Raw genomic sequence first — 22,401 nt, 5'->3', positions numbered from 1 at the left:
CCACCCTATCAGAGTTTCAACTTGATCCTTTTTTCTTTTTTTTTGCAAAATACTAATTCTCTTGATCCAAATTACTTTTTGAGAGACAGAAAAAGGGAGGTGTATTAAGGAGACTGATTTGAGTAAAGAGCCTATTTTGTACTTGGTGGTCAAAAGCAAGTATGTCGTGATATTTGACACCAATCTTTTGTTCTATTCTTTTTTGGGGGTGTTCTTTGTCTATTTGTCTATTTGTCTATTTGTCTGTTTGTCTATTTGTCTGTTTGTCTATTTGTCTATTTGTCAATTTTTCAACTTTTCAACTTCATTTATAAACTTACCTTGAAGCACAACACTAATAATAAGATCAATATACTCAAATTGATAACCATCAACACCACAACTGTTACCCTAGTCACGGGGAACTGGTCTTTGGTCAACATATGTTGCACAGAAAAAAACCGCACCACACCAAACCCGCCAGTCAACAACCCCATAAGAATGCACATAATTCCAATTGGCCGACATAGTTGTAGTATGGTACTTGTGACATCATGATCAAATAATGACGAGGGCGATGATGGAGGTATTTGCATTGATATCTCCGTGCATTGTGACTTTTGTTCCAATCTGAAAAACTGCATGAAACCTATCCCCAAAGTGAGAAACGTAAGTGAGGTTCGTACCCAGGCTAGTAGAGTCCGTTCATTGGCAAGCTTATTATGGCAAATATAAGGTTAGTTATGTTTTTCCTCAGTTTTAATGAACAAAGATTGAAAAAGGAAAAGAAAAAAATGAAAAGACAAAGAAAAGAAAAGAAAAGAAAGAAAGAGAGAAAAGAAAAGAAAAGAAAAGACAAAGTAATACGTACATGATCTCGAGCAACTGCGCCTTTATTCTGTAGCACTATTGTATCTAGATATTTCATTGTAATGTGTTGTATTTGAACTTAGTGGCAAATCTAGTAAATGGGATAATCCAATATATGTATGAAAAAAGAAAAAAAAATTTTGAAAAAACCAAAATCTAGAGATATATATTGAATGAAACAGATTGAGTTCACTTTCCATCCACATTTAGTAAACAAAGGGTAAAAGGTAATTTCCGCTTTGTCTATTTTTGGTTTCAGTCTCTTTTTTTTTGGTGTTTGTTTGTGTGGGGAATGAGAAGGTGAAAGGGGCGGTAAAGAAAAAAAGGTAAGGGAAGAACATCTATGATAGGTATCTCAAATCGTCACGTGCGTGGTCAGCTTTTGCAAACAAAATTGAGAACAAGATAATATAAAGGTGGCATGTAAAAAGTTGGGAAACACAAATACTGACAAAGGCCACTTTATAACGAGGTTAACAGAATAACTAAGATCTATTTTTTAGTTTCTTTTCTTTTGCAAGTGTATTTTTCTAGTTATTCAGTTTAAAAGGTGTTGGAGTAGGGGGAAAAGAAAGGGTGTTTCCAGTCGTTTTGCAATTGAAGCAGCACGAATAAGTACTAAAGGATTATAGAAAATGTGATGTTCAAACAAAGGATCAGATAAAACCTAGCCAAATACCTTGCATATAAATTTGACATAAAAAAGAAAAAGGAGGAAAAAGAAAGAAAAGAATAAAGAACAAAGAGTTTGGTGTAAAGTCAGTAATACGTTTTTTTTTGCAAACTTACCTTATATAACTGCCATTCCAAAAGGTATTGCTCCATAAATATTTATCTGTACTTAATTTTACTTTTTGATAAATATATTCGTTAAAGACGCGTTAGATAACTTTCTTCTTTCGGCGACAATAAAATGAATACTTGTTACCGATCGGTATAATTTTTGATCATCTAACTGTTGTTTTTTTTTAATAAATAAAAATGAATAAATAAAAATAAAAAAATAAAAATAAAAAAATAAATAAAAATAAAAACAGCGCAAATTGAAAATTACGAAGAAAGATCACCGAATATACATTTTACTTTTTTGTATTATTCTGTACATACAAAATTATATTCTATTTCATTTTATAACCGATATGTGGGGTCAATGTCAAATGAAGGTGAAAAAAAATATAGAAAAGCAAAATAACCTAAATAAATTAAAAGAACATACTAAATAAATGAAAATAGGATAATGACATGCTAGTTACATTTAACCCAACATTTTGTAGTAATTTTTCACTCATTGCACTCAATTATCCATCTTGATAATATATTGCCTATTGGGAAGACATTGCAAACACAAACTTCAAGTACACAACTATAATAACTTACGTTAGATATATTAGATTCATAACGCATGTCATGACAGGTTTTTCTTTTTTTCTTTTTTTCTTTCTTTCTTTTTTTCTTTTTTGGTTTTATTCTCTTTTTTTACTTCTTCAGGAGATCATATTATATAGGTCATTTCCATTTCGTACATGAAAAAAGTATAATTAAAGTATAATTACTCAATCTGTTATTCCATTCTTTGTTATTTGAAAACTTCTTTCCTAGGTACCGTGATGCACAAACTTTTTTTCTCTCTCCCTTTCGCCTTTCCCCTCCGTAAAGATGGTTTTGTTTTTATAGCCAGAGAATACCCCACAATTTTAAATGATTTCCAATGCAATATGTTTTACTTTATCAGATGATTCATATTTATTATTGAGATGACCTATATCAAGTGGTTAAAAGAGTTTTTAGTATGCTGAATTTTATTACCGGTTGCTCCAGTTTCAAAAGTGTTTTGATATACCAAAAAAGAAAATAGGGCTAAAGAGAGAAAAAAGGAAAGAAAGAAAGACAAGCCAAATTTAAATTTGAAATCCAAAGTATTAAGGAAATCGTTTTATGGGGATAATTGGGAAATGGATTATTTTTGTTTTTTGTTTTTTTCCTACTTTGTAACATTTGTTACAACGTTAGTGTGGTTTATGGATTCAAAAGAACTGGTAGACTCTATTTCTGTTGGTACTGCAAGACTCAGTAATGTAATCTCTATTTTGCTATTCTTGGTTTTTTAGTCTGCTTATTTAAAGGAATATTATAATCTTCTTAACCCTTACAATGTGTTGATGTATTATAGATCTCTCTCTCTCTCTCTTTAACAATATTTTCTTTACTTCTTGGATCTTTACTAGTTACTGTTTATATATTTGCCAAAATAAAAGTAAGTGTGTAAGGAAGGACAAATGAGGAAAGAGAAGCAAAAATACAAAACTTACGGCCGTATTAAAAATAATCAACTGTTCCTTAACTCCGCTAACCCCATATCTCCGTCCAGATCATTTTAAATATTTTTTTTCTTAGTTCTTTTTTGGCCAAATCTCGGGTCCGTCCAAACAGAAAAAAGAAATAAAAAAGAAAAAAGAATTAATATTTCGCATGACGTAAAACGAAAAACTTAAAAATTAAAATAAATTAAAATAAAATAAAGAAAATAAAATGAAAATAAAGAAAAAAGGGGAAATCAAAAAAAAAGTGAAAAAAGTGAAAGGAAAAAGAAAATTGAACCAGATAACTTTTAGGGTCAAGTAAATGCGCTAGGTATTATTTTTGTTGAATACCCGATTTGCAATAATCTTTTCTTTTTTTCTTTTGTTTTTACATTCAATTTTTTCCATTTTCAATTCTTTCCCCTTCCATTGTCTACACTTGACCTTGCTATTTTCTTTCTGTATATTCAAGTTACACCCTGTTTCCTTCTCTCTTTCTTCCCCCCCCCTCCTCTTCCCTTTCCATCCACCCGCCAACTTCTCGCTTACTGGGAATATGGTTATCAGTGTTTCTTTTTCCTTTATTTTTTTTTATTAAATCTTTCCAACGTTTGTTAAATGATGCAAAAACTCGTACGATGTGTTTTTGTTCTTTTGCTCTTTATCTTTACTATGCCAAACACTACCAAATGAGTCATTGCTGTTGCATCAGCTGCAACAAGACAATAGGAAAATGGGGAATTAAAGTCAAAAAAAAAAGAGAAAACTGAAGAGAGAAAAGGGAAAAGTAAAGGTTGAACTTGATAACAAAAACTACAATGTTAGATCCACATATTTATCTTTTTCTGGGAGAAAATAGGTACTATTGAAAGGAAAATTGTAATTGTCATTCTATCAAAAAAATATACATATTAAAGAACACACAAAGTTTTTGAGGATTGGCATCTTTGACAAAAAAAAAAAAAACCCTCAATAACAATGCTCTTTGTATATGAATATATGTATATCTGTATGTAATCTATAAGCAAGGTTGTTGTAGTGATGAAGTAAATCATTATCATCAAAAGAATTGAAATAAATAGGGAAATCATAAGCTCAGTCATTCGTGAAAATCAAAGTAAAACAAAAAGGCAAAAAGGCAAAAAGGCAAAAAGAAAAAAAAAATAAGGAATCATCATTGGTCTCATAAGCAAGTTTGCAAAGAACTTAAAAGTTGAAATCGGCCAAACTCAACAAATCTGTTCAATGGTGATATTATCATGTTTGAATAAACCAGGAACTTGTATTTGCACACCCACTTTATTGTCTTGAATATGGTTGTTGTGACTGTTGTGATGGCTGTGGTACTCCTGTTGGTATTGCTTATGTTGTTGATGCTGCTGCATGGTCTTTCCATTATGTAATAGTGTTTTCACTTCTTTTTCTTCTTCTTCTTCTTCAAAAGGTGAAATGATTTGATGGTGATGTTGTACTAAGTGATCTGCTTCGTCGTCAGTTAACAGATGCGTTCTTGATAACTCCGGTACATGACCAATCTCATTTTCCATCTCCATCTCCATCTCCATTCTTCGATCTTCATCACCAACAATAAGCGTTTGGCACTCATCTTCTGTGGAATAATTATCCAGATCCATGTCTTCTTCCTCTTCCTCTTCCTCTTCTTCTTCAATGGAGTTCAATGACAAATCCAAGGTTGGTAATTGTTTGTATGAGGGAGATGTCACCAATGTTCTGGGCACTCTATTTTGCTCTTGTTCATGTTCCTGTTCCTGTTTCTGTTTCTGTTCTTCTATCTCTTCTTCAGGATCAGAGTAGATATAATAATCGTCAGAGTCGTCTCCAGAAGAGTACACCAGTGAGTCACTTTCGCTCTCGGTATCTTCATCATCAACCATTGTATGGGACGTGTTAAATGTTTGATGGTCAACGATCTGTGGAATGTGGGTATAATTGTTCTTTGAGCTTTGTGGTGTATCGAAAATGACGTCGCTGAGTTGGTGAATCTCAGCAACATTGTCATCGTAAATAGCATCGTCATAAACATCATCTACATCGTCGTCTGAGTCATAATCACTATCACTGTCTTCATCAGAATCTGAGTCAGAGTCTGAGTCTGAATCTATTTCGTATTCAGTGATAGATGTCTTGTATAATGGTTCAGATGTGGCGGCGCTAGTGCTTGTGGTAGTACCATTAATGGTATTACGAGTGTTGGAGGCTAAGCCACTGCTTCTTCTTGGCTTGTGGTTATTGGTCACTGGAATGTTGAATACAACCTCTCTTCTTTGTTTTTCTTCTTCTTGGTTTCTTTTGGTACGCTTCTCAGTTTCTTCACTGATATAATCCATCAAATTATCCAACATATTTGCTTGTGTCACCAAATTGCGCAAACTTGATTTTGGTGAAGAGGCTTCCTTGGTGAGCTTGGACCTCACTTTACTGGCCAAGATATATGTTTGGGCAAATGACATGGACATTTTGGGGATGTTTGCCAGAATTGGGAGTTATGGTGTTGGGTACTTGCGCAAGAATAACAAGCGGGTCTTGGTTAAAGTGAAATCGTAGTTGCTTGTGTTGGTGGGGAAGATCTGATTAGGGGAAAGCTAAAATTAGTTTCGTCAGATCCTTTGGTATAAAGAGGAAGTGTATAATGTCAAAGGAAACGGAATAGTATGGTAAGAGCAAAAAAATGAAGATATTAAAAGTAGAATAGCTGCAAGCCGTAGAACTTTATAACTTTATAGCTGTAGAACTGTAGAACTGTAGAACTGTAGAACTGTTAAGCTGTGGTTGAGTTTGTAATATTTCAAAATAGCATTTTCAAAGAGATCAACAAAAAAATGTGGACAAGTGGGTTCTCTTGTGTGCCTTATATATACATGGGTATATCAAAAAGGTACAATAGATGAAGGGAAAAGCAGAATAGTGGGTATGACGCATATAGTTAAGCAGCAGCAGCAGCAGCAGCAGCAGCTGAGTAATTAATTTTTTTGTTTTTTAATAGCCGATGGATTTTATTTTTTTTATTTTTTTATTTTTTTATTTTTTTATTTTATTTATTTTCTTAAATTGCGCGGAATAGGAGAGACACAGACACAGACACAGACACACACCAAGAGAAGAAGAAGCAAGAAGAAGCAAGACAAGAAGCAAGAAGCAAGAACTAAAAGAAACTGCAAAACTAAACGGACACTTCGCTAGTAGAGATTGCTTTTTTATTTTTTTCTTTTCTTTCTTTCTTTTTTATTTATTTAATCCACGAGTCTAGACTAATTATTGAATCTCTACAAGCAACTAATCAAAATAAATATTAAAAATGAATGAGAAATTAATAATGATTGATACAGAATTTAGTATATGTGAATAGAAGAAACAGAGAGAGAGAAAGAGAGACAAAAGAAAAGAAAAGAAATTTTTTTTTCTTCTCTCTTCTTCTTTTATTTCGCAGTCTTGCTTGGGTCCACACTGACGTCAGCCATGGAGTCTAGCTAGCTCTTGTTGAAACCAAAAAAAAAAAAAAGAATAAATGAAAAAAAGAACATTCGTTTACCATATAGCAAACTCCCAATAGATAATGAAAACTAAGTAAAGTAAAGGAAAGAAAAGAAAAGGAAAGAGAAAAACTTCGGAAATTACTACTTGTCGAAATGCAACGCAAAGTAAAGGACTGAAGAAAGTACTGAGAAAATTATTGTCCTACTGTGAACTATCCTGACTCAAAATAAGATATAAAAAAAGATACTACAAATTAATGTAGAATCAATTTGATATGTCCTTTTTATCAATGTGCTTGTGGGCCCGTTCCGTAATATTTTGCTCTTCTCTTCTCTTTAGTTGTTCCATTCCATTTGAAATCTCACAAAACTTCGGTCTCGGGTAATGCACTCTGCGCGCTTTTTTAATTTTTTTTTTATTTAATTTTATTTAATTTATTTAATTTAATTTTATTTATTTTATTTATTTTTTCGACATTCAGACATTCAGACATTTCTCCGATGGCCGTAACCTCTTTGATGAATATTTTTACCTTCTTTCTTTCTTTTTCCACTTTTAACCTGTTTCATTTGTTCCTTAATATCCGAAGAGACAGAGGATTGAAGTAGAAAGTTTAAACAGAGTTCTAGTTTTGTAGAGATACATCTCTTTTATCCTGTTTTATATATTTTAATTATTTGATTAACCGTGACTCTAAAGTTCCCATCGCTTATAACTATTACAGTTAAAAAAGATAGAAAACAAAAAAAATAGGAGGAAGAGAGATACCCATTTTTGATCTATATAGTATAAACGACTTTTCAATCTTTAACACCACAATTAGTAAATCGAAGCAGCTCTTTTACTAACAATACTGGTAAATGCGTATATCAAAATGTCATATTTATATTTATCTTCATTTACCGTAATAGTGCGGATTTAAATGAATTTGCGGAAAGAAAAATCCGGAACGCTATAGAAAAAATATAAAATAAAAAAATAAAAAAAAATTGTCCTATATTTTATTAATCATGATATGGCTCGGATAGAACGACTGTGAAGATATTGAGTAATAAAGAATTGATTGTTTGATTGTAAAGTTTTTTTAATTAACTATTCTTTTTTTTTTCCTGTTTTTTTTTCACTCATAGTGGGAGTGGGTGTAAGAGAAGTAGGATAATGATGATGACAAATTACATCCGAGAAACCTGTTGAACATTTTTAAACTTCCCATTTAGACCCACTCTTTCCTACTGCTGCTGCTGCTGCTTCTGCGACCCGTGTTATTGGTTGAAGTAATGAGAGAGAGAGAGAGAGAGAGAGAGATAGTAAGGAATAAAATTAGATATACATATAGTGCATTAAAAGTCCCTCATATAAACCATCATTGACTAATTTTAATACAAACCACCAACTGGGAGTAACTAAATAAACTATAGATTACAAATACTCATTCTGGACCTCAGCTTGTCACACTTGAACCGCTTTTGGTCTTTGCACTGTTTCTGCTCCTTCCCCCTCCTTCCCACTTCCCTCTCCGTAATGACCACTATATCTGCTACGAACACCACCACTTGAAGTCATACCTCTCCTAACCACGTAGATTATGGGCTGATGGTCTCTTTTCTACAAACCAGATAGATAGATAGATAATTAATTTTAAGAGAAATTAAAAGAAGAAGAAGAAGGAACGCAAAGAGCGCAAAGAGCGCAAAGAACGTAGAGAGATTTTATGACGACGCGTTATTTCTCCCAATTTAAACTACATTCAATAACCGGTTTGGTGCCCTAACCTTCCCCCAACCAACCAATCTACAATCATATTCTTTGCTTGTTCGACACTATTATCAATTTCTCATCTCCTCCTATTCCGCCACTCGTCTTTTATTTTTGTCTCTTCATCGGTTCTAATTAACAAAAAAAAGAAAAATAAGAAAGAAAGAAAGAAAGAAAGACGATACAAAACTGAACAGAAACATTACCTTTTATTTCTCTCATTTGGATTTCTCCCCCCGAATGAGCCAAATTAATTTTTTTTTTCAAAAATAAAAACCTCACCCACCGTATGGTGGTGGCCTAGAAAAATCTTGATTAACTTGAAAAGGAGAGAAAAAGAAAATTTTGAGTATAGAATAGTACACCATTTCCAACCGATGTTACATCTAATACCCAAAAAACAGAGTGGAAAGGAAAGGATAAATCATCAACAACATCTTTGTCTTGGAAGTATAGGCAATAGTACTTTACATTACTTTACTTTACTTTACTTTAGCTTTCCTCTCTTTCATAAACACCAATACTCAGCCTAATGAAAGGATCAACTAACAAAATATAATCTAATTTTCACTTCATCTTCCCTCTTTCTTACTATATTTATTTACTTATTATTATTTTTCCTGTATTGGTACATGCTATAAATTTGCTCGGAAAAAAAGATCCGCCATTCTGTCAAATTGTTTCCCAATAAAATAAATAAAAAAATAAGAAAAAAATTAAATAATTAAAGGATTAAATAATTAAAAGAAAGACATGTCCCGAAGTTTTGAATAACCGGTATTGCAATACAAAGTTAATCATATGAACCAAACCATTAGCCGTGCTCGACCAAAAAAAAAAAATAAAGCATACTTTTCATTCATCTCTCAAATATATATATATGTATATTAATTAATTACCTCAACCACGTTTGATGAACCTAACCTTCTACTACGGTCTAAAAATCAAATCTTCTGCCGTCCCATGATTTCCAAGACTTAAACATATGTTTATAGGGCCAAAATTGATGATACGGATAAAAGTCAAAAGCCAAGAGAAAAAGAAAACTGAAAATTAAGAGAGAGAGAGAGAGAGAGAGAGAGACCGGTTTCTTTTCGTAAGAGCCGGGTAGAAACAGAACTCTTCAACTTTGGATTCGTTTGATTTGTTTCCTCTTTTTTTTGACCTCTCTCCATGCTCCTACATTTACCTTCCCTTGTTATCCTCTTTTCTCTTCACTCATCCCTATTCCCACCTCCTATTTCTTTGAAATGTTCTTTTGGCAGCTGCTTCGTAAATAAAAAAAAATCGAAGAAAATTCTTTCCTTCTTCTTCTTCTTCTTCTTCTTCTTCTTCTTCTTCTTCTTCTTCTTCTTCTTCTTCCTCTTCTATCCAAATTTGGTATTGTGTAACATTACAATACGGAAATATCAAAAGGTTCTAGAACCTCATTCAAACCTCCAAAATGATAAAATAAAATTATCATAGAATCATAAAAACATCAAAACCAACGGCTATACTATTGTGGTGTATATCTGTATCTCCATCTCTCTTTATGTCTGTGTATCACTTTTTTCTATTTTCCTTTTTGAAAGGTTTTTTAAGCCATGATAATTACATAACCTACTATAACCATTAACAGCAATCAATTCTCTTCTTCACAATTTTGGGGCTTCTCCTTGAGCTGGTCTCCACAGTGACATCATTTTTCAATAAACAGAAAGATTCCACACACACAAAAATCTGTCTTGCTTCCCTCAACAAACCAAGCGTAAGAAGAAGAAGAAGAAGAGGACGAAAAGTCGAGAAGTATCTTTGCAAGCAATAATACAAACACAGCCATGATATAAGAAAAAAACTAAACAATAGAAAAATATAGAGTATCAATACGTTGACTTAACAAAACGTTATGATGTCATATTACGATACACTTTGCGTATCAACAAACTTCTTCTTCACACTCTCAATATTCCTTCTACATTGATAAAACATTTGGAAAGAATCTAAGCAAACAACAATGAAAAGAAACGCAAAAATCAGAAAATACTTCAGAAAATGATTTTAAAAAAATAAAATAGAAAATAAAATACACCACATCTTTCCTTCAATCTTGTACTTGTACTTGCACTTGTACTTGTACTTGTACTTGCACTTGTACAAAAAAAAAACAGTACATTGCACGTGCATTACACGGCAGAACACACCATGACACATCCTACCAATACCGTAATTAATGGAAGAGCAAACTTCATACTTGCTCAAGTCCGTTTGTTATTTCTGGTGATTTACTTTATTTTTTTTTTTGTTTTTGCTTTTCTCTTATTTGATTTGACTTGAAATAAAAGCCACCTTCCTTATCAACAATTCTGGACAATCATCAAGTTTTTGGTAAAGCTGCATTCAGTTCCGGCCATTCTAGTCCTACCAAGATCAAAAAAGAGAGGGAAAAAATGGCAAAGAAAAAGGAACCTAGAAGAAGGGAAAGGGACAAAAAGAAAGGAGCCTGTAATGGATATATTGAGAAGATTGACAGAGACTGATTAATCTCTTCTTTCTACATTCACCATTTTCCAGCTTCAAACGTACTAGCTGCTTCTTAACTCTGATTATGATGTAAGTTTGTGGCAAAGTTATTGCAGCTATGCCTACTTTCTATGCTTCAAATGGTATCTAAAATCTTTACATTTGCTTAAGTTATTCTTTGTTGCGTCAACAGCAATTAATATCATCCTGTCTTTGATCTGCTCTTGATTGCTGCAATGCAATTTCCATCTTTTTCAAACAAAGGAAAAATGGAAAGAGAAAAGAAGTGGAAGGGGGGTGGTGGGGTCCTTTTTTCTTCTCTTATTTTGTCGTGTTCTAATTTATTTTTTTTTTACGTTTTTTAGTTTCTTCTAGAATACGTCACTCTGACGTCAAAATTTATCCCTTTGTCTGAGTGTTTATCACGGATTATCCTACAATTGCTGCAAACTGAACATTACAATTTTAAAGTAAAAAACATAATAATTTTCATCGTAACATTTAATGAAGATAAAATAATATAAACTGAATACATCCTATTCAAAGCGAAGCAAAGCAAATAAGTGAAAAGCAATACACTTGTAATTATATCAAGCCATTCTGAATGCAAACTCTCATGTTGGCTAAATTTAATGAGTAATTTTTTTTTTTTTTGGTTTTTATAATTTTTTTTCTTTTTTTTTTATATTTTTTGGTTTTTTTATATTTTTTTTCCTTTTTTTTTATATTTTTTGGTTTTTTTATATTTTTTTTCCTTTTTTTTTATATTTTTGCAAAATTGTTTGATTATACACATTGGTTCAAATGGGTATTGGCCTTGGTCAAACTATCAAAACCAAACGACTCATCGCCATAGCCAAAGCCCAAAAGCGTATTCCTTTTATCATAATTGGAGATATGCTGATGCTTTGGGTTTGTTTCACGCAAAGTTGCACCACAAAGATCTGAACTTACCTTATTGGCAAAATTTAATGAAACTTGCTGCTCAATAAAATCTTGTGCACCAGCAATTTCGGGTTCATAGTTCAAGTAGGAAGGACCCGGGTTCAACAATTTGTGCTGCATCTCTTTATTCATACCTTTGGTATCGAATAAAAGCTGCTTATCGGTGTCTGCACGTGACTGAACGGTATCATGGATAAATGTACGACATTTGCTTTTTATGTTACGCAAAAACGCTCTAACTTTGACTTTAGTTTTTGCAACTTGGAACAGATTATAGTGGTGCTTGTGGCTATGTTCCGGCTGAGGATGGTGCTTATTATCAGCAAATATTTTGTCTTGTTCATACTCGAATTGGGTATTTGAATCCACTTTACTCAGTTGTGTATCAATCAAATCGACAAATTGTACTCTATTTTTGGGCGAATTGCTGGTGGATTTTTTCCCTCTTTGTTCACTTGATTTTAAAGTTGGTGATGTAGTAATATAGTCACTGTCAAAAATAGAGGTGAATTTGGGGCTAGTTCTTCTATGGATTGATTCATTGTGCTCGGTATTTACAGCTACTGCAACTGTTGCTGCAATAGGACCATTATCATTATTATTAGCAAGTGTAGTGGTGGTGGTGGTGGTGGTAGGAGTAGCAGTAGTGGCAGTAGTAGTAGGAGGAGTTGTAGCAGTAGGAGGAGTTGTAGTAGTAGGAGGAGTTGTAGTAGTAGGAGGAGTTGTAGTAGTAGGAGGAGTTGTAGTAGTAGGAGGAGTTGTAGTAGTAGGAGGAGGAGTTGTAGCAGTAGGAGGAGTTGTAGCAGTAGGAGGAGTTGTAGTAGTAGGAGGAGTTGTAGCAGTAGGAGGAGTTGTAGCAGTAGGAGGAGTTGTAGTAGTTGAATTGTCGTTTGTTTCAAATTGAGATGATTTATTGTAATTGTGTTGTTTATTGAGACTCTTCTCAAAGCTGTTTGCTGTAGCAATATTAGTTTCTTTAAAGCTGTTAACTTTAACCTTTTTTATCTGGTTACACTGGTGAACATCTTTATTAGCGTCAATCATGAGTGGGTTTGTTGTAGAATTGTCCATTTCATCAGCAACTTTTACTTCCTCGACTTCCTCAAAGTCGTCCTCTTCTTCTTCGAGCTCTAATTTATTCATATTCATAGCAGCATTGTCTTTATCGTTGTTTGTTGAGAATGATGAGTCCACGCCGTTAAATTTTGGTTGCTCAATTGATACATCTTCAATTATTTGTAATGCACCTAATGCAGAACTTTTATAGGTTTCATAACAATTATTATTATAACCCACTTTAAAAGAAATTGGCTGAGTAATGTCAACAGTAAGAACAACTGTGGCATTTGCCTTGTATTTTCTTGAGTTCTCATGACAAACAATGTGGTTAATGTATTCAGGATTAATACTGAAAACCTGGCTAAAGTCTTCAACAGTGTTGATTGTCAATGTACATGAAGATGAATCATCAAAATCATCAAAATTGGTTTTTTGGATATGTTCATAGTGGTTAGAGTTGTTGCTCAAACCTAAAAAGGTATTGTTGTTGAAAAAAGTAGTCATTTGGTACGTTTTGTTTCGGATTGAATTGTTGATCTTTTAATCAAAGAAAATGTTGTTGCTTGTGAATTAATTGAGTACTTTTAAAAAAAATGTAAACACTTTAGTCTAAATTTTTTTTTGATAAGAATTGAAGTTCAAAAATGTTCTTATTTTTGTTTTTAGTAAAAAAGATGGTATTTCACTACTTAAATAGTAACGAACCACACTATAATGTTATGAATTTGGCCTGCTTTATCTCTCCTTTTTTTGATCATTTTAATTCAATTTTTTTTTTGTTTGATATTTTTGCAGCCAGCCAAAGCATATGTTACCAAATAGCATACAAAAAAATTTAAACTTGGTAGCGTTTATATACATATACCTATTGAACCCTCTCTGAAAGATAATTTAGGAAAGAAAGAAAACATAAAAAAAACACTAAGATGAGAGAAGAAGGAAGTGGCTAAAGTACATATTAAATCTTTCTAGATTCAAGGTCAATATATACTTCAAGCTAAAGCATCGCTGAAGTTAGCAAACAAAATTTAAATGAAAAGGAAAAAAAAAGGAAAAAAGACAAAGATAGAGGACCAAATGTCAAAGAATTGGTGATGTTTTTCCTCTCAATGTGTAAGCATATTTGTCCAGTGATACCAAACTCCAAATTAGGTGTTTTCCCGAAATCAATTAACTACAACCAACAAAATACAATCAATTGACTTGTTTAAAGAGGTATTCAAATCACAAGTGGAAAGCCACACTACAATTCCTTCGAGCCCTCATGTCCTGCATATACGTACATTCTTCTCCATTTGTCTTTTTCTTTTCATTTTATCTGATACAAAAGGTCGTGTACATGTGACTGAAAATTTTTTTCATTTTCTTCAATTGTGCATGTTCTCCCACCAACAGATGAACAGAACGAAAAAAAAGGAAAAAAATCAAAAGGCATCTAGTGAAAGAAAAAAAAAACTAAAACTAAAACTAAAACTAATTAGAAAAATTTTCTCTTCTACTTTTTTTCCCCTCTTTTCCTTTATTTTTCTTTTCATCACCAACACTATCATTCTCAAGATGCCTTTCCAAAAGACTTTGAAAACTTCTGCTTACCACTCCAGATTCCAAACCCCTTTCCGTAGAAGACAAGAGGGTAAGACCGACTACTACCAAAGAAAGAGATTGGTCACTCAACACAAGGCTAAATACAACACTCCAAAATACAGATTGGTTGTTAGATTCACCAACAAGGACATTATTGCTCAAATCATTAGTGCCCAAATCACCGGTGATGTTGTCTTGACCGCTGCTTACGCTCACGAATTGCCAAGATACGGTATCAAGCACGGTTTGACTAACTGGTCTGCTGCTTACGCTGTTGGTCTTTTGGTTGCCAGAAGAGCTTTGCAAAAACTCGGTTTGGACGAGACCTACGTTGGTGTCGAAGAAGTCGAAGGTGAATACCAATTGACCGAGGCTGTCGAAGATGCTCCAAGACCATTCAAGGTCTTTTTGGACATTGGTTTGCAAAGAACCACCACTGGTGCTAGAGTCTTTGGTGTCTTGAAGGGTGCTTCCGATGGTGGATTGTACGTTCCTCACTCACCAAACAGATTCCCAGGTTGGGATATCGAAGCTGAGGAATTGGACGCTGAGTTGTTGAGAAAATACATCTTTGGTGGTCACGTTTCCGAGTACATGGAAGAATTGATGGACGATGATGAAGAAAAATTCAGAACCTTGTTCAAGAAGTACATTGAAGATGAAATCGAGGCTGAAGACGTTGAAGAAATCTACGCCAACGCTCACGAGAAAATCAGAGAAGACCCATCTTTCAAGCCAACTGAAAAGAAGTTCACCAAGGAGCAATACGCTGCTGAGTCAAAGAAATACAGACAAACTAAATTGACCAAGGCTGAGAGAGAAGAGAAGATTGCTAAGAAGATTGCTGCTTTCCAAGCTGAAAACAACTAAATTTAGAAGCGGTTGTTTCTAATCATTATTAATAAATTTTCTTGAATTTTTTTTTTTTTTTAATTTTTACTCAATAAATATCCCTTTACTGTTTAATATTTAAAGTTGTACATTGTTTTTTGCAAGTATATGTATCTCTATATTTGTTTATACTCTATTGTTTCATTTTTTTAAAAAAAAAAAACAAACAAACTTATACTCTATTTATATTTTAATTTGTTTCTTTTTTTGGGTTCCTTTTATTTACTTTACTTGTTCAGACGCACTCGTTCTGCGTCATTCAATAGTTTATCATAAACCTCATCAACAACAGGATCTGGATTATTGTGAGTTGAGCCGGAGTCGATCGAATAGGCTTCATCGGATGGAGGGTCTTCAGCATGCCTAGGCTTTTCCTTAATCTCTGAGGTGATGGGTTTGTTACCCTCTACACCTGATTTGTTGTTGATTCTGTTGATCAACTCATTGACATTATCAATACCTTTTGCTTTAATGATGGCATCGCGTAGTTCGGGACCAGAAGGTAATTGACTCAAAAGTGGGATTTCGCGCCTCAAATCACTTTGATGTGCTGCAAGAGCATTAGCACTAGTACTAGCACTAGCACTTGCATTTGCATTTGCCCCATCTCCAGTTCCGCCACCATGACCGTCTTCTGTGCCAGAAGCTCGTGTAAGATCATTCTCTGCATTGGCTTCGGAATTCCTCAGTTGTATGAAAAAATTGAGCTTGTGGAATTCACCCTCCTCGATTTCCTGTTCTCTGGCATGTAAACTAGTTTGACTAATTGTCTTGGTCAAAACTGGACGTCCCGTGATCCTGTCAACCACAACATCCTTTCCGTCCACATTGGACTCTACAACCACTTGATGGGGCTGGAGGTTAAAATTATTCGTATTGTTCATATAATTTACGTTATTGGTATTGCCGTTAGTGTTGCCGCTGACATTACCGATGTCATAGCCAGTGCCACTATCGTCACCTCCAATTGGAATTGAAAAGTAATGTGCATTGGACTGCATTTGCGACGCCATAGGCGACAAAATGGGACCAGCTGAAATAACCTCGCTTGAATTATGATGCAACAGTTCATGAGCTTCTTGTAAATGTTGAAATGGGTGTTGAAGTTCATTATGTTGCTGCTGCTGTTGTTGTTGTTGTTGTAGTGGTTGTTGTTGATGATGAGTTGGTTGTGGTATTGGTGACAGTAATTGACCCACATTTTCCAGTTGCGAAATTTGTATTTCCGGCGTCTGTTCAGCACTAAAAGACTTGCCTTCCCATTTGTGAGCATTTTCTTCAAACATAAGCACCAATTTCTCCAAAGACGAATCTAATAGACAAAACCTGATTAATGTTTCCTTACCATCAAATGATAATTGCCCTTGGTTACGTTTTTGAAACAATGTATCGATAGTCTTGTGGATATCTTTACGAACTGCTCTTGTTCGTTCGAGCATGGCATTGGAAATGATTTGTTGAATCTTGATATTCTCTTTTTCTTGTCCGCCTTGTTGGACCTTGTGGCCCTCATGATCGACTTCACTAAGTAACTTTTCAGCAGTCTCCATCAATAATGAGCCATCAAACATCAAGTCTTCATCCTTGACTTCAGAACTAATATGGTACAGTGAGCTCATGGTACTATTCATATTCCTCATCAAGTAAAATGCAATTCGTTGAGACAAGTCGTCACTTACCAAGTCATAGTCGAGATCTAGTGCAAACAACGTTTTGGACTCCTTCACAGCGGAATATAAAGTGGCAGCAGCCGAATGATTTAAATCACGATTACCCAAAAGTGATAAATGCACCAAATAAGGCACCTTATGAAGAAACATTGCAATTGAACCTATTGCTTGTGGTGATAATTCGTTCAAGTCCATGTGAAGCCTTCGTAAACTTGAGTATAGTGGAATGTATTCAGCTAATGATGAGATAATGTCGGGAAAAATTTTTGGAATAGAACTAATGTCCAAGAACCGCAAGAACTTCAAGTTAATAATACTCTTGAACAATCTTTTTGCTTCTTTAACATCACTCAAATTGGTAGAGTGAAGTGAGAGAAACATTAGGTTGACTTCTTTATGATTGAATGCATCAATAAATGGTTGCAATTGCCCTTCGCTTAAATCATTGCATGCAATATCAATACCAACACAACCAGCTTTAGGGTTTGAGATATAATCTGCCACAATTTGCGCCTTGGTCAACGTCATTGCAATTGAGGCAACGCCAAGCCTTCTAGTGCCAAGAGATACTGCCTTTGTGATTAATTTTTCAAATGTTTCGTCCGACAATTTGCAGCCATTAATCACCAATTCTTCAATGCCACCACGGCACATTATTGCTGAGATGAACAAATCCCAATTTAAATTGCCCCTAATCGATCCTTGTGGTGTCTCTGATTTAACTCGTTGTTGCGAAATGTCCAATTTCTTGAGTGTCTTATTTTCTGCGAGAAATGCACAAAGCAATTTCCAACCTTGTGAATCTATTGCAACGTTTCTTAATGACAATTTTTCCAAAGTCTTGCTATGAACAAGGGATACGAGAAAACATTTGAGCATTTCTGTTGTCATTGTTACGTTATCGAAAATCACTGCATTGATTGGTGTTATAGCAATAAAATCTGCAAACGATAAAACGTCAATTAATGTTGGCTTGGGGTTGAGCATTTTCAAAATCTCCAAGGGTGCTTTTTTATTCTTGAGTTGTTTCAAAGTTGCTGGAATAGGTAATATTTCTCTCAAATGACAACATCTGGTGTATACGGTTTCTAGAGATACGCCAGACCCATCATGTTTCAAAGTATGTTCTTCGTCATCAAAATGCTGCTCGTGTACATGCAATGGTTGATCAATCGATGCTTTTGTAGCAAACTTTTTCGAGATTTTGGAATCAACCTCAATCTCTTCTTGTTCTTCTTCTTGTGCATCTTCTTCATCTTGTTGTGCCTTTAATCCTCTTCCCATGTTGGACTCATCTTCATTAGCTGCCTCTGCCACATTAGCAAGCTCTGTATCTTTTAGTTTACCGCTTCTTAAATGTTTGAAACTTGCAACTTCATTTGCAATTTTTTTGGCTTGCAAGTGTGCCTCGTGTTGATGTCGTTCGGCTTCTAACAAGGCACGCTTTTGCGCCTCCAAGGCAAGTGCAATTTCTCGTTCACTATACTGCTGTTGCTGTTGCTGTTGCTGCTGCTGTTTGTCCCTTGAGTCATTGGCTGTTGATGTTGTTGTTGTTGTTGTGGCAGCAGCAGCAGCAATGCCCAAACATAATCGTGGCGGTGGTGCATTAAGGTCCTGTGGGATTAGTACATTACCCTTTCTAGGTCTTCTCGATGGGATCTGTTGTTGTGGGTCATAGTCAAGTTTGTCCACGGCAAAGGTGACTCTCCGCATCTTGACATCTTGAAGATCTCTTATTGGGATGGCAACCCTAGTTTTGTTCTTGTTCAATATCACGCGAGAGAGATTTGTAGTGTTGTTGCCATTGTGTCCCATCGCTGTTGACTTTGATGATGCTGAAGTTGCAGAAGATCGCCTTCTAAAGAACCTATTCAAGCCATCATTTGGTGGGGTAGTGGATATTGCGCTTTCGTCCAAGAATGAGTCCTTAAATACTGGTCTTGTTCCTGCGTCTTTTGAGCTACTTGATGTACGTCTTTTAATTGGTATTCCCGATCCTGCGGGACTGGTATTTGTCAATGAGACTAGGTCTTCGACTTTTTTAGGGTTCGAGGCAGATCCGATCAAGTGTGGGTTGAGTTTTGGGGACGCATGTGATGAATGTTGTTGTTGTTGTGGTGGTGGAGGTGGTGGTGGTTGCAATTGCTGTTGCTGTTGCAGTTGCTGTTGTGATTCATGCAGTTGCTGTTGCTGTTGTGATTGCAGGTTGTTGGACAATGTTGGTTTGAACTTTGATGAAAGTGAGCTAAACAAACCTTTTTTGCCGCTGTTGGAGCGTGAGACACTTGGTGATGAAGTATTTGAAGTTGAAGTTGAAGTTGAAGAAATCGAATTTGTTGATTTCAAGGGTAATCTTCCTTCATCGTGATCATTGTAAACATGTTCTTTTGCAGCTGAGCCCATAAAATTGAAACTGCTGCTGCTTCTCCTCTTGGTGGATGAGTTTGTGCTAGGTTGTTGTGGATTGATTGTGGGTTTTGATTTATTCTCTTGTGATGAAGGCACTGCAGAAGTTGACGATGATCTTGAGCGACCGATAAGTCTGTCTAATTTTGAAGTTTTTTCTGGTTGAGGTGGAGCATTTCCTGTCACTTGACCCAGTTTATTAGCTGATGATACGTTAGCTGTTGCAGTGGGCGCAGTAGGTTTTTGTATTTGCTCGCCGTACTTAGTTGACTTGCTGTTGTTGTTGTTGTTGTTGTTGTAGTTGTTGTTTTCCAGAGACAAAGTTTGTTTTTCTGCATCTGTAATTGGTGGTTTGGTGGTAGACGCATTACTTGGCAACAGTTTCTGTTTCTGTGTTTCTGTTGGCTTTTCATTATGTTCAGCATTTGCTGCTGCTCCTGCTGTTGTTGTTGTTGTTGTTGCTGCTGCTCCTCCTGCTGTTGGTGGTGTTGTTTCTTCTGCTTGTTTTGTAGTCTCCTTGGTGTCATTATTGGCGTTACTTGCCAATTTTTTCACCAATTTCTTGGACTTGCCTCTAAACAACCAATCAACGTCGCCATTGGAGACACCAGTGTCCAATTCCTCGGGCGGTGGTTGTTGGTGTGGATTTGTAATTGTTATATTGCAAGATGATTTATGTGCTGGTGTCTGTGCTTGTGCCGGTGCTGGTATCTGTGTGTGCAGAGGTTGTTCCTGGTGTTTCTGGTGTTGGGGTAAATTTGTCCTATAGGCCACTTCTGTAGATCCATTTGAAGCCATGACTAGTCTATGGGTGTTCTAAGTCTCCAAGAAAACAAAGAATGATTTTAGTATCTATATGAGTTCTAATATGGCAATGAGAGGTGCAGAAGATGGTGATCCAATATTATGTTTTACTTTCGATTCTGCTAATTCTGCTTCTTCTTTGGTATTGATTCTGGCAGTGGTGTATCTGATTTAAGTATATATATATATATATATATATACTTTTTTGTTGTAAAAAGAAAGAAATAATGGATATATAAATTGATTAGTAGTAATAGTGTGGTGTGGTGGTAGCTAAGGAGAGAATGAAGGATTTTAAAGGTGAAGAAGGATAAAGATGATAAACAAAGAGATTGTGGTGGGTATTATTAAGCTATTGTTTGTGGATAGGGTATGAACCTTGAACTGTGAACTGTGAACTGTGAATTGTGAACCTCGAAGCTCAGATGATCACACCTTAAAAAGAAGTGTAGTGAGAAGACGAGGAGGGGAAGTAAAGAGTCTACACAAAGCTGGTGTCCGATAAATGAATGCTGTAAATATTGTTCGTCGAATCTGTGATACGGGGTATATGGACTAAAAAAAAATTAAAATAAAAAAAAGTACAAAAACAATACAGAAAAAGTTTTTTTGTTGGAACAAACCAAAAAAAGATTTAGTTCCTATTTGATATAGCAAGGGGAAGAGAAGGAGGAGAAGGAGAAGGAGGGGTGATGAGGAGGAGTGGTGGTGAGGAGGTGGCTTTGTACTGTACCGAAAGAAAAAAAAATCACATCCAACTAAAAAGGAAACAAAGAAACAAAATAAAAAAGGAGGGGGGGATTGGCAAACTCCGTATAGAACTGTGTTTTGTTCAATGGATAGTATGTGATGGAAAAAAGGGTAAAATTGAAATGTGGGGAGGGGGTAGATAAGTAAAGAAAAAAAAATAGAAAGAAAATTACCAGGCCAAAAGAACATGAAATTTTCCAAAGAGGAAGGATATGTGAAGTCATTTAGCAAAGCAAACAACTACTTTGTGTGTGTTGTGTAGTTCTTTTTTATATTGTAATTCTGGTTTCCATCCTTGTAGTTCCACTACATCCTTCAGTTACTGTTACAGATTAGAATAAACATAGTTTGTGAAAAAAGCACAAGGATACGAGACTAATAAAAGTTAATCCTCAATAAACTCTTATCAAAAGGTTAGCTAGATACTGTATGTTGATATTTCCCGTTGTTTATCCTTTTATATTTTTATATATATGTAAAAAGAGAAAGGTATAAACGGATAAGAAACTTGTAACCATAAGCAGAGTGTAAGAGGGCTATGCTGTTCTTGGTTCTGCTTCTTCTCCTTTTTTGATAAGGCTTATCAACGCAAACAACCTCCTCCACCTTCCCCCCCCCCCCCCCCCCCCTTGCCTTTTCTCACCTCCCCATTGGTCTTTTAAGTCATTATAAGTATACTTTAGTTTTTTTCTAACGAACACTTTACAGAATTGGAATTTGCCCGCGATGTCTTTTCGCCTTTCTCACCCTTCACCCTTACCGCCTTGAAATTTTGTAGTATTGATTGCTTTTGTTTTACTTCATTTGCAAGCGAAAAAAAAATAAAAAAAAAATAAATAAAGAAACTAAAAACTCAGTGTTAAAACTTACACACATTGTAATAAGGAGAAGATTAGAAATAAAAGTGGGGCACGTGCTTATATGGTAGCTCTGTCTATAGCAAATACTACTAATTATGGACACCACTTTATTGTGAGATTGTATAAAAATGGAGAAAGAGAGAGAGAGAGAGAGTGTGTGTGTTTGTGTGTGTGGAAAGCAAACCAAACATTGTTGTTTTCGCTACCACTTTTATACATTCTGTCGAGTCGCTTGGTAGCATTCCTTATATTACTCAATTACTTTTGTATTTCTCACACACTCTCTAACACACTCACACATAGTGTGTTTGTAAATGTAATTGTTATTTCTATATTCGAATACATATATTATGTTTTTTATCTCTCACCAAAGAGAGTCACAGTCAATAGTCCTTATCTTTCGAAACACCATTGAGATAATACTACATTGTTATATATATCTTCCCTTCTTTTTTTCTCCTAAACTATAATATATATTTGCTTACGTCTTTATCTGATTGAAACAAACAATTCTCCACTCTGTTTCAGGAT

The 22,401-nt window shown here is 34.9% G+C and overlaps 5 protein-coding genes across 5 annotated transcripts; 1 reads left to right on the top strand and 4 right to left on the bottom strand. All coding sequences in view use genetic code 12, as the record gives it.

Annotated features, from left to right (window-relative positions):
- Positions 1–308: 308 nt before the first annotated feature.
- On the bottom strand, positions 309–907 carry PVL30_005218 (uncharacterized protein; the record flags this gene model as incomplete). The annotated part of the gene is made up of 2 exons (XM_001523616.2): positions 309–596; positions 851–907. The coding sequence occupies 2 exons, from the start codon at positions 905–907 to the stop codon at positions 309–311; spliced, it is 345 nt and encodes a 114-aa protein (XP_001523666.2).
- Positions 908–4,378: 3,471 nt separating this feature from the next.
- On the bottom strand, positions 4,379–5,626 carry PVL30_005217 (uncharacterized protein; the record flags this gene model as incomplete). Its single annotated transcript, XM_001523615.2, has 1 exon — positions 4,379–5,626. One exon carries the CDS (start codon positions 5,624–5,626, stop codon positions 4,379–4,381), a length of 1,248 nt encoding a protein of 415 aa, XP_001523665.2.
- A 6,061-nt stretch (positions 5,627–11,687) lies between these two features.
- On the bottom strand, positions 11,688–13,409 carry PVL30_005216 (uncharacterized protein; the record flags this gene model as incomplete). Its single annotated transcript, XM_001523614.2, has 1 exon — positions 11,688–13,409. One exon carries the CDS (start codon positions 13,407–13,409, stop codon positions 11,688–11,690), a length of 1,722 nt encoding a protein of 573 aa, XP_001523664.2.
- Positions 13,410–14,462: 1,053 nt separating this feature from the next.
- On the top strand, positions 14,463–15,359 carry RPL5 (60S ribosomal protein L5; the record flags this gene model as incomplete). The annotated part of the gene is made up of 1 exon (XM_001523613.2): positions 14,463–15,359. The coding sequence occupies one exon, from the start codon at positions 14,463–14,465 to the stop codon at positions 15,357–15,359; it is 897 nt and encodes a 298-aa protein (XP_001523663.2).
- A 248-nt stretch (positions 15,360–15,607) lies between these two features.
- Positions 15,608–20,254, bottom strand: PVL30_005214 (uncharacterized protein; the record flags this gene model as incomplete). The annotated part of the gene is made up of 1 exon (XM_001523612.2): positions 15,608–20,254. One exon carries the CDS (start codon positions 20,252–20,254, stop codon positions 15,608–15,610), a length of 4,647 nt encoding a protein of 1,548 aa, XP_001523662.2.
- Positions 20,255–22,401: the final 2,147 nt, after the last annotated feature.

Source organism: Lodderomyces elongisporus, chromosome 7, assembly GCF_030384665.1.
Source record: "Lodderomyces elongisporus chromosome 7, complete sequence".
Lineage (NCBI taxonomy): Eukaryota > Fungi > Ascomycota > Pichiomycetes > Serinales > Debaryomycetaceae > Lodderomyces > Lodderomyces elongisporus.
The sequence above is the reverse complement of the archived record's forward strand: the minus strand, read 5'-3'. Positions and strand labels throughout refer to the sequence as shown.